Below are 12,339 nucleotides of genomic sequence, written 5' to 3'. Positions count from 1 at the left end.
AGACGAACTTATACTCAACTGTGCAAAATTTGTAGATCTAGTGTAGAGTACAGCAGTAACCCCCGGCCGCCGTCCCTGTTCAATTATACATTTGAAAAACACTTCATTGTAATAATTGGACAATAAACGACGAAGATTTAGTGTCAGAAAGTCAGGGCCGGATTTACCTTTTGGGGGGCCCTGGGCCAGGCCAAAATTTGGTCAAATGGGCACAGACAGTGAACTTTCATGCATTATACATGCATACCGGAGAGAGCCGTGCGTGTGCCATCCTATTGACAGTCCAGGCAAGAGCAACTTTTGATTTGGACGTAATAAATTCTTACACATAAAGTGTCATTATATATGTATACCCTATAGAGCCGCGCGTGTGACTTCCTATTGACAGCAGGGGCGTCACTAAACCGATCTGAGTGGGGTGTACAGCATATTTTGCCTGTGCCATCCTATTGACAGTCTCGTCAAATCCAACTTTTGATTTGGACGTAACAAATTCTTACCCATAAAGTGTCAAATTACAGAAGCTTAGAACACATCTTACGTAATAAAATGCAGAGTTGCAGAATCGAGACGTCTGACTTGGACTCGAGTCGCGACTCGTGTCACTATTTTTGCGACTTGTGACTTGAATTTTTCAAAATGACTTGACCTACTTGTGATTTGGACAAAAGGACTTGTTACCATCTCAGTTAATGTATATTTCGTACTTTATACGAAAATTGGCGGCTTATAGAAGTGAGTAGTTTTTTGCTTTCGTGACAGGTAATCAAACTTTGACTCTACGTTTAAGACCAACCGTTAACAACTACACTGGTCGTCTGGAAGTGTATGATGGTGTGTCACGTTGGGCCAGCATCTGTGCAAATAGGTGGGACTTTTATGACGCCGAAGTAGCATGTCGTCAGCTAGGATATACGTCAGCACAATCTGCGTTTAAATCTCCACAGATTTCTGAAGCTTTTATTGACAAGGTAGCTTGCGATCCATCTAAAGAATTTTCGTCGTTGGACCAGTGCATTTTTTTCCCATGGCAAGTAATCTACAAAAGTTGCGTTTCGAATAAAGTGGCGGGAGTCGTATGCTCAGGTGAGGACCAAATAACTAATAATAAACACAGCGTGACCAACGCTTGAGTTGCACTGCGTGACGGTGAAGTGAATTCACTCTTGATTGCTTGGTATTTCCGATAATATGTGATCAGTATTTTTGTCCCGCCCACATTGTACTTGAATGAAAAACGATCACGTGTTGCTGTGTGTATTCATTTGTCATTATGACTCTAGCAATACTTCATAAATAAAGAATGTCCGAAAGCCAGCGAAAACGCAGACTACTTTGCCCACTAATTCAGGCTTAACTTCAGGCGTAGCATTATGCGCTACATGTACTTAGGCATAACGTCTTATTTGGTCCTATAACACTATCGGTGCCCAGATAGGTACCAATGAACATTTGAAAAGTGCTTTCGTTCTTTATTTAAACTAAAAAAATAAACCTATGCAATGGTAAATTATTATAGCAGGCTCAATTTAATACATCACCATGTATGAGAGAAAGAGCCGGGTACCGATAGCCGTATAGGACCAAATTCGATGTGATGCCTTACTTTTCCTAAATTACCTTTCGTATGGTTTAGATAAAATGTTTGACGTACTTACTTCTTGATACGATCCACAGATTCAGCACATTTTGCTTTTAAAGATAGTGAATTACGGTTATGGGGAACCAACAAATCAATCGAGGGAATCATACAGATTAAAGCACCGACAGAATCTATTTGGAGAACTTTGTGCCTTCCTCCACCAAATAATGATGTAAGTATTATAAAAATATCCTTTATCAAAAACATCTACCCGTCAAAGACTAGACAATACTACGCGTACTGTAAATTTTGAGTTGGATTGACTTAAGGGTAGACTAGGTATTGTTGGTCGAAGCAGCCAAAAAAAATCATTATCTAAATCAATATTTTTTTTTAAATAACACTTTGATGTTTTGCAAAAGTTCGTTCTACAAATCATGTTTTTGAAAACTTGCTTTTTTATTGTTGTTAAAGGCCAGGTCTATTGCAAAAACAACATCATATCATTGGCAAGGTAATATTATGAGGACAATGAAAATGACTCCTTGTTTAAAATTGATATTCCGCAAAAACCAACTTAAGCGATGAGTTCCTTCGAACGAGACAGATTTGGCCAAGAAAAATATTGACTTCATGAAATGACTGTGCCTGCTTTGCGAGAAGGGATTATAAACATTCTCAATGCACAGAATGCAGCAGATACTGTTGTTGTTCACAGAAAAAACTCTAAATTATGTATTACACATTTAATGGTTTTTAAGCATATGGATAAAATCAGCCGCTTCTTTTTTTATATATTAGTAAATTGTGATATTACAATTCATATGTATATCAATATCATGAGAAATATTAGGACTAAAAAATAAATAATTTGAGCTTAGAATTTCATCGTGATCAATCTGAGACTAGCATATAAACCGTGTTAAATCCACAAACTCATGTATCTGATTTCACTGTGCTAATAGTAATTATAGTTTCAGTTGGATGAAGTGTTACAAAGCAAACGCATAGTAACAATACTGTGTGGGCTTTGTTTCCGAAATGAGAACAATAGTCTGCATATTGTTATGCAGCATTTTTATGATAAATAATAGTACAACTCATTGTTGCTAATGTCAAACTTGTCACACAAGTAAATGAGAGCATGATATAGTGTCCGCTTCATTTACCTAAATCATAGCCCGCTGCCTTGAAAATTGATTTCGCTTCAAACGGGGGAAGAACACGTTCGAGCCCGAAATTTACCCACACAATTTCTCTTTTTTCAGGAGAAATACGCATAAAAAAATTGCAAAGAGTGTCAACTTGTAATGTAATAATTATTCTCGTCGAATAGAGATAAACTTGTTTATGCAATAGACCTGACATTTAATGAGTTTTACCAAAGTATTGCTGTTTCACCCCTCTTTACAACATAACTTAAGGACCACAGGACCTACAAAAGTATATATGTGATATCTGAATTCTTTTACACATTCGCTATGAAATGAGCAATGCAATTTTTGCCAAAGCTCACTACCATTCGCAAGATGCTGCGAACTACCAAATCTCGACAGTTTAAAATAGTGTCTAACCTTAAAGGAGAACTGCAGTGAAGAAACAAATTTATATCAAATGATTCTAAAATATTTATCAAGCATAGCCTGATTATTCAAAAACGTTTTTTCATCGTATTAGGGCAAAATATGAATAAAAACAACATTCCCTCGCCCAGTAATATTTCAAATTTGCCACTACTGCTGAAGGTGCTGATGGGATAGGGGCAAATATTATGGGATGGAATTATGACGTCACTGTGCTAAAAGGGCCTTGAGCTCATCATGCTCATGTTGAGTTTGTATACTAGTTTCACTGAGAGCTCGAGAGACTGAAAGGTGAACTGCCATGGCAGTCATAAAATAAATGTAGGAGCAGTCCCAATGCAAAAAGCGATAAATTGACTCTACAAATCAAGATTGAAATCCCATTTTTTCAGTAATTTGCAGCTATTTTGTGCAAAAAGTAGTAATATATTTGATCAAAAGTGCCGGGCAAAAGTGGACTGACCTTACGCAAAAACAGATTCATTTATCGGAGACTTGATCAAGACTAGCATTTCATCCAACCACTCCAAGATTAATTTAAATTTATTTGCTCCAAAATGACAAAAAATAATTCAAAATAATTAGTATCATATCATTTAAGAGGTCAAAATAAGTATTTATAGGATAAAATTAATGGAATTTTGAATATATTGTTCAGGGTATCGGAAGACTTAAAACAAGACTACGCCAGTGTTTCTACTTAATAGTGTCGGACTGCGTGCGAGTGCTGAAGTTGTGAATGTAAACAACTTGCCTATATGAACTTTTCAACTTCATTTTTACTGATAAAGTTGTTGAAATGAGCAATTAGTAAGAAGGACAACTTGATCTTCCAATACCACATCTTTCTTTCAATCCACACAATGCCAACCAATTTTGAAGAAAATTCAGTTCATGCACAGGCATGATTTTCCCGGATGAATTTATACTCACGGAAGTCATCGACCCGATACCAAAGGTGTGAGTTAGCCGGCGATTTATGCATAGCATAAATGTATAGCAGGCCCTATGCATATATGGCGGAGAACGATAGTGGTATCCCCAGTTTTGTCTACACTTCTGCAGACTTTACATGGATTATTATATTCTATTTTTACTGCTGAAATGGTGAGGGAAATAAATCAAGTGTTTAAATTCACTGGATAGGCCATTCACTTCTTGATGCAATTCACTCAGCATGTATAGCAGTTGTCGAATTCTGGATTGTTTATAGCCATTTACGATCCCGGCGGAACCAGCGGACAGTCACAACAAATACTTTCACTTGACCTGTTATATCACACTGACGATCCAAAAATGTTTGAAACAAATCAACAAACTTGTTCATCATCAGGAAACAAATTAACAAACTTGTTCATAGGGATTGTCATGAATAATGACCCCTGTTATGCTGGCCGACTGACCTGAATTAGAGATGTTTATATTGCACATGGGACAATGCGTGATTTCGATAGTGCAATAACTCCCCATGCTACATCCCTGAAATTGTTTCAAACCCAATTGTAAGCATGGTTTTTATCAAAATAGTTACAGAAATCAGGTTTGGATTTAATTTATAAAAGTTTCATATACAATTTATTGTAAATACTGTTATAACATTAATGAAGTTTGAAACAGCAAGATCCAATTTATTATTTTCGTATAATAGCAACAGGAGCCATATAGACTCTGGTTCAGCACAGCAGCGTCATAGGCTATGAATATTCATGAGCAAAATAGAGGCTTCCGTTAGCCAAAAAAATGTCTCAAAATTGCTTATTTCTATCTTATAAGACATTATATGTCAGTTTTATTGGCAATTATGAATAACAAACTATATAAGGTTTCATATGAAGCTTTGTTGTAGTTCCACTAAAGTTCTCCTTTAAATACTTTACAGGTAAGGATCAATGTCAACGCAATTGCGAAAACACTGTGTTCAACCATTAGCAGATACGGCGCCTATACAATAGCAGAAATATCGGGAGATTGTGCAATGATGCCATCTGTTTCAAATGTATCAAGCATTGCATTGGTTGGATTAATAATCCTCGGGTACAATGGAATTGAATTCCGCAATGTTTCCCCACTACACGGATCGTGCTCTCAATATGGCTACTTTCATTTATACCTTGGCTGTACCACAGGTAAAGTATTATATCGACATAGCTAAAAGTATTGTATAGCCTAAATACCTAAATAAGGTCCTACGGTTTCCGTTAGTAGCCAAGGGGAAAGAGGGGGAGGGCACTCAAGTTTGGAAGTGATTGATATATCCTTAGATTAATAACAGACAGATTGGAATTATCTATGCCTGTGCCCTCTAAGATTACTCGAATTCAGTGTGACGCCGGTATATCGTTCAGACCTGCCGACATCACGCGCGAAGTTCTTTTGTGTATTTGCGCCAGTTTGCGCCAGTTTGCCGACGCGGTACCTGACTTAGCGTCGATCCCCATAGGCAACATGCCATGATTCTGCGGTATGAGTATATTCTAATGACGACGTTGGGAAATGAGATGTCATTTATAAAATGTTGTTTTATAAAGGGGTGGTCTAACAAAATGAAAAAGGCGTCACTGGGTATCACATTATACGCCACTATGGATTACAGCCGACGAATTATTTTGATACAGCCTGTGTGACACACATTGAGTATTATGGGATGTTAGTGTTTAGGTATATACCATGTTCAAAATATCCACAACCTGCATAATAAATGTACGTTTATAAACCTTGTTTTCAGAAGTACATTACGAGAATGCAGATATTCTACTGGCTTCTGACAGCAGTTGTCAAGGGAGATGTGGTTACCAACTTACAGCTACCAGATGCCGCTGTGATCCTCAGTGTGATATCTTCCAAGATTGCTGCTATGATTTTCATGACATCTGCCACTCTTCATTGAGCATAGTTAACGAAACAGAAACTTTAGATACACATTTGTTTACTTGTGCCCCATTTGACCGTGATCTTCCCGGTGTTTCTGTCATGCTCGTGGGCAAATGTCCTGTAAACTGGCGTAATGAATCAATAAAGCACCTTTGTGAAAATTTGCCATCAATCTTCATGAATCCTGAAGACCGACTTCAACTGGAATGGCATGTATCAGATCGAAACGGTGACAACTTTCAAAACCTTTTCTGCGCTCTCTGCAACGGGAAAGATTTCAATGATATTCAGCCTTGGGACGTCAAATATCCTGATGTTTTACCCACCAGAGCAACCCTAGAAAGTTCTGAAAATTGCAAAAGCCAGTATGAACTCGATAGCTTGGGAAAAAGATTAAGGTATTGCTTTCCATCACTGATTGAATCTTGTTCATCAAACGTAAGCGAGTCCATCGCCAAAGCCTGTGAGTCGTATTCCAATCATATGTGTACAAGCGACGGAAGGCGTTTTAAGAACCATCACTGTGCCCTTTGTAATGCCGTTGACGCGAACAGTCTATTCCCATGTGTTGATGTCACTGCAGATGGATCGTTATCGGTTTTGCAGAGAATATGGAAGTTTAAAGAAAACTTACCAACCACACACGATTTTCCTCAGCTCTGCGCTGATACGGACACCGTGTATGATCCGTACACACACGAATGTAGATCACTCTCATGTCCACCGGGTTACGCGCTTAACAACAAAAGTGAATGCATTGTCGCAATATCTGATAAAAGTGATGTCATAGATAGTCTGTGTTATCAGCGACAATCGGCGTGGATCTTTTCTGAATATGATAAATCATCCGAGCACTACGGGAGTAATGCCGAATTGAACGACGACGAGAACATTTCGTGTTTTCTACAGTACCTCAACATTTCCATATATGGCAACACATCAAACTGGAAAAGAAACCGTTACTTTGGCTTATATTCGGATAAATTCTTGCTCCAAAGTAATTCGGCATGTAATATGGTTGGAGTATTAGACGAAATCTTCCGGGATATGGAGCTCTTTAGTGTTTGTAACAACATGCACATGCATGTTGTTTACACTTTCATAGGCAGTAATTTTCCTTTCAATGGTATTTGCGAGAAAAGCTGGTTTAGTGGTAATTCGAGTCAGTTTATACCAGTGAATGTGACTCACGTTACTGAGGTTTTGTTGCACAATGAACAATATATTATGCCCGAACTCACACTTCATCAGGTTACTTATAAGTACGAGGCACTGAGCAACGAAATTGTAAAAGAAGAACTCGTGCAAGTATGTGGTGAGGTGTTCCATCTTCTACGTTGTCCTTTGATTACGCTTACGACAGATGATTACACTGTTAGCTGGACAGATAACGGGTCTAGAGCAATTCACTTTGGTAACATTTCCTTTGAACGAGAAGATTACATGATGTATCCTGATGGCCGAGTTCAAATCTGTGCTGACCATATTTCAAAGCTCAAAGCAAATCAATTCTTTGCTTATGCTGGTCAACTTGCTTTAGTAAATACAATAGGGACATGTTTGTCTCTATGTGGACTTACCGTAACATTTACCTTACACTGTTGTTTTAGATCTCTCCGTAATTTTCACGGTCGCTGCGTTATGACTTTGTGTGCTTTGCTCTTTTTCGCACAACTTCTGCCGACACTTTCCGCATATATTTCATTTCCAACCGGTGCATGTGTTTTTGTTGCATTACTCAGTCACTACAGCTGGCTTGCTTCTTTCTCATGGATGACAGTCATTGCCTTTGCCTTATTTTATGTTTTTAAATATGGTTCATTGCAAAGAAACAAAGATTGGGAGTCCGGGCCTGTTTGCCGCTATGTAGCTCCTACTTTTGCTTTTGGTTTACCGTTTATTGTTGTTGCTATATCTCTATGCTTGCATTATATGCACTCGTCTTTTGCATACGGTGCCAATTCTCTATGTTGGATTTCAGATTCTGTTGCAAATTTCTGGGCATTTGGCGTGCCGGTCGGTATTTTGATTGCTGTTAATTCTGGGCTATTTACCGTCACCGTAGTGTTAGCCTGTCGAAATCAAAGACGCTCTAGGAAAATTCGCCAGCGAGAAGAAACCATCCGTACATTGTTCAAAGACCTTCTACTTTGTTTCAAGGTAATGAATATTAAACCGCTTTAAAACTAAGTTTTTGAAAGTTTGCTTAGCTTTTAATGTCAATGATCTATAACGCTTTTGGACAAATATTTCTCAATTGTGGGTTTTATAACACCGATAAAACCCACAAAAAGTAAATGGATTGGCAAACAACAAACACTTAGCAATTGGGCGAACACCCAGTTACGTATGATAACATTAATTCCATGTCATGGAGAATTCCATAGTTCATAGGTCAGTCAATGTGCTATGAAGTCTTAGCACGAGGTAGGGCACGGTGGCTCAGTGGTTACGGCCTTGGACTCGCTTGCCTCACCCCACCCAGGTGCAATGGGAAGCTGTTAGGGGTAGTCACAGTCGTTGTACTGATGGACCCTGCGCCGCTTGTAGGCTGCAAACGTGGTTCCGACATATTCTAATGACGGCGGAATAAATGTAAAGCGCTTTGAGGCTGTTTACGGCATAAAGCGCTATATAAATATCTACATATTTTTTTTACTTAACATCAACGCAAATTTTGGATTTTGTACAAAACAAATCTCTGAATTATATGTTTAAAGTGATATACTGCTTGTATTTTCAGATCGAGATAATGATGGGCATCACATGGACCATCGGCTTCTTTGCATCGTTCCTTGATATCGAAACTTTGTGGTGGCTGTTCGTCCTTACCAACTCGCTTCACGGTGTTTTCTTGCTGCTGACTACACTTTGTGGCAGCAAGTTTCATGATAGCAAAACTGGTAGGTCTACACGAGTAGGTTGAAATGGGCTATGCCATTTACAATCCATCACGGTTGTTTGATGGCATGAAAAACTGAGTAATTTTAATGAAAAATTGCACAATGATGTCGCTATTTGTCTGAAATCTTGTTTGCATCTTTACAAGGGGGTAGACACTTGTAAAATGATATTGGAACATCATCAGCAAACAGACCATACTGCAGTTATACTGCACAACAAACATGATTCAACCTTTGCAGTACTTACACCTGGTTAACAGGAAACTATTCCAGCGAAATCAATCGATAAAGTCTAGTCTATCCTCCACATTGAATGGTGGACTGCACTTATGCCCAAATATGGCACTTGCCAATCAATAATCACCCACTTGAAATTCCCTGACTCGCTGCACTGACCAAAGTTATGGACAGATATGGGAGCTGTTTTTGCTGTTATCTGTCATTTACATATCAGGGAGGTAAGAACATTTGCAGATGCCCCACATACTCAGTTTTTAGCCTACATGTAATATATGCATTATTCTTGATTGACAGCAAGTACACAAATATCCGTCAAGTGGTTTAGCTTTAATGCCCTTCGAAAGAGAGCGGTCTACAAGTGAGTGATAGTCACTAAAAGTTGCATTCGATTTACATAGGGAATTTTGCAGGCCATGCCGTCCCTTACTTACTAAAACGCCAAATTGCGAATATTTCCAAATATCTAAATTAGCTAAAAATTTAGGACATGTTACAAAACTATATTTCCTAGAATTTCAGAGAGTACAATAAATATCGGCCTGTTATTTTTCACACAGTGACGTTAACTAGGCAATGGCCTATAACTCTAACATACACTATTTGTAGAGGCCACACCTCAATGATGAGAGCACTGTGTATTGTGTATAGGAAAATGAACAGTAACTGCAGTATGCTAACAAACGGCAAGGGAATTTTCAATAAACTTTTTATCATTAACTTTGTATATCTCATAGTATTTGGCTAACTCAACTTTAAAATATATGTAAATAGCGTCCTCAATGCGCACACAAGGGTATAGTTTATATAAAAATAAAAAAAAAAAAAAAAAAGATGAATAATTTGATATACATGTAGAAATATATGTGTATATATACAGTTTATTAGTGTGATAGTTGTTATTATTCATGTCTAGAATTAGAAAAATCAATAAATGATCGCATCAGACAACCATGCCACAATCACCCTGTAGACGATCGTAGCTAATAAAGTCTTCCACAGACGGAATAACACGCGGATGTCGATTGAAAACGACAGATGTTTTTAAGTTTAATAATTTCAGAATTGGATATTTTCATGACCATGAGAACGCAAAAGTCGAATGTTACTTAAGTGTTTCTTAGCATAGCTCTTGATGTTTTGAGAAAATATCTCAACATTTGGACTTTTTATGTTGAAGCCTATAGCCAGCACGCACATTATTTTTATAAAGATAAAACAAAAAGAAACTCTTACTTACCCGTCATAAATCTAAACATGATGAAGATTGATAAAGATGGTACCACGCAGTACATCAAAACCATTCGTATACGAGCCTGACCCTCTCAAATGTGGTGTTTTGTGCCAGTGGTGGTGGTGGTGGTTGGTGGGGGGAGGGAGCTGCACTGCTACTAGAGATAGTTGACATCATGAGCTACACAAAAATGCCTGATATCAATTCTCCCGGAGTAGCATTTGGCGGGAAAAGGGCATCGAACTTTACATGGGGTAAAATTTCATTCCAAAAACCATTTCAATGTATTCCTCTAGTCACAAGGATTCAGAAAATGTATAGTTTGACCTATCTTATGACCGAAATGGTCAAAGGTCACGTTTTTGGCTCTATGGGCGTTATAAACATCAAAGTTCTCCGATTTTGCCAAAAGAGGTGTCAAATTGTTCATTTTAATAAAACAATTCAAATAAGGACAAGATCAAACCTAGGTTTATGTAAAATGTGTGTGAAATGAAAAGATCGTAATTTTTTGTGATTTCGTAAACATTAACCCTGAATAAATACACGGGTGTAAAATGAAAAAAAAACCGAAAAAGCTGTGAATATTATGGAGAAAAAAATGTTGGTTGTGTATTTAATGTAATTTTCACAAATAAAAAGAATACCTGTACATTACTACACATTATGAAGGCATTTGAAAAAATATGTGGACCAACAAATTAAGAGTATCCAAAACATTAGGAAAGAAAAGGAAATAAGCCATACTTCCTTTGTTTGACTATATCTCAAAATTAATATTTCCAACTTGTGACTGATTTTGCTTGATCATATCAGATATTTGTCCGGACGATTATAATTTATAGTGTTGTGAAATATCAGTTTCAAAATGATTATTTTTTATGAATATGTGTAGTTTAAAAATATATTTGAACAAATAATATGGTAATTATGTAAAAGTCTGTAAAAATAAAAACATAAAGCGAAATATTAAAGGAATCCGTCGCCTATCAGTCTGTTGGTCTTATGAATGACTTTGGTTGTTTGTACACAGTCTCTATGTCTATAAATTTGGTCCATCTCAAGTTCGGTAGTGACGTATGTGGCTATTTCAGTGGCCGCATAATTGAATCGCGCGCGTAAAGTTTATTTCGCAGAGCGTACTTGCACGCTTGCGGCGCAACAGCGCAACGTGACTGCCGAACTTGAAGCGAACCAATGTATAGTTTATGATTACAGATCTACCCGCAAAGGCTTATGGGATTTACCGAAAAGGTCAATCATCTAGGTGTAATCATTTTGGAACGCCGTGAAAAGTTAAGGTATATGAGGGTGTGTATTTGCGATGTTAGAGTAAATAATATAACTTTACCATTTGAAATCCACACTTCACCCTTTGAAGATTTAGCCACAGAGGGAGTATGGGTTTCAAAGATAACAGACAATATTATTGGGCAACATATCTTTAATACTCACTCAGGTTTATGTAAAATACAGGTAGAGCCGAATACAGGGGCGATGAGTTTCGAAATAATTAAACCTAACTAATTCCATTTCAAAAACATACTCCCTCAGTTTCAGGTATTCAACAGGCATTCTAATATTAGCCCTAGAACTACTATTTTTATCCGTCATAAAATACGCACGCGTTTACGCCCAAACGACCTAAGCTAATTGTAGATCCATTCTTTGCGCTCATTTTAGTGATAAAATGTTTACCCCAGCACCTTACCCAGGGGTATGACCGCCGTCAAAGATGACCATTTGGGGGATGGGGATGGTGAGGCCCATCATTGGTTTCTACGGTCAATTCAATGATTTTTATTTCGCTCATTACTCGTTGACTGCCGATAAAACGCCCAATAAAGACTTAGTCACCGGACCGCGCCGGCCAGTTAAAGTACATGCCCTATCATACCACTCCACACCATACATAAATTCTCCCAGTCA

The 12,339-nt window shown here is 37.8% G+C and overlaps 1 protein-coding gene across 1 annotated transcript in view; it reads left to right on the top strand.

Moving 5' to 3' along the window:
* Window positions 1-10,581, top strand: part of LOC140170988 (scavenger receptor cysteine-rich domain superfamily protein-like) — a 39,910-nt gene extending 29,329 nt beyond the window's left edge. Inside the window, exons 8-9 of the mRNA XM_072194176.1 lie at window positions 763-916; window positions 10,467-10,581. Of these exons, the coding sequence (XP_072050277.1) occupies window positions 763-916; window positions 10,467-10,581 (269 nt within the window). The remainder of the gene's footprint in view (window positions 1-762; window positions 917-10,466) is intronic.
* Window positions 10,582-12,339: the final 1,758 nt, after the last annotated feature.

The sequence above is a fragment of the Amphiura filiformis genome, chromosome 15 (assembly GCF_039555335.1).
Source record: "Amphiura filiformis chromosome 15, Afil_fr2py, whole genome shotgun sequence".
NCBI classification, from domain to species: domain Eukaryota; kingdom Metazoa; phylum Echinodermata; class Ophiuroidea; order Amphilepidida; family Amphiuridae; genus Amphiura; species Amphiura filiformis.
Note: the sequence above shows the minus strand (reverse complement) of the source record. Positions and strands in the feature narration are given on the sequence as shown.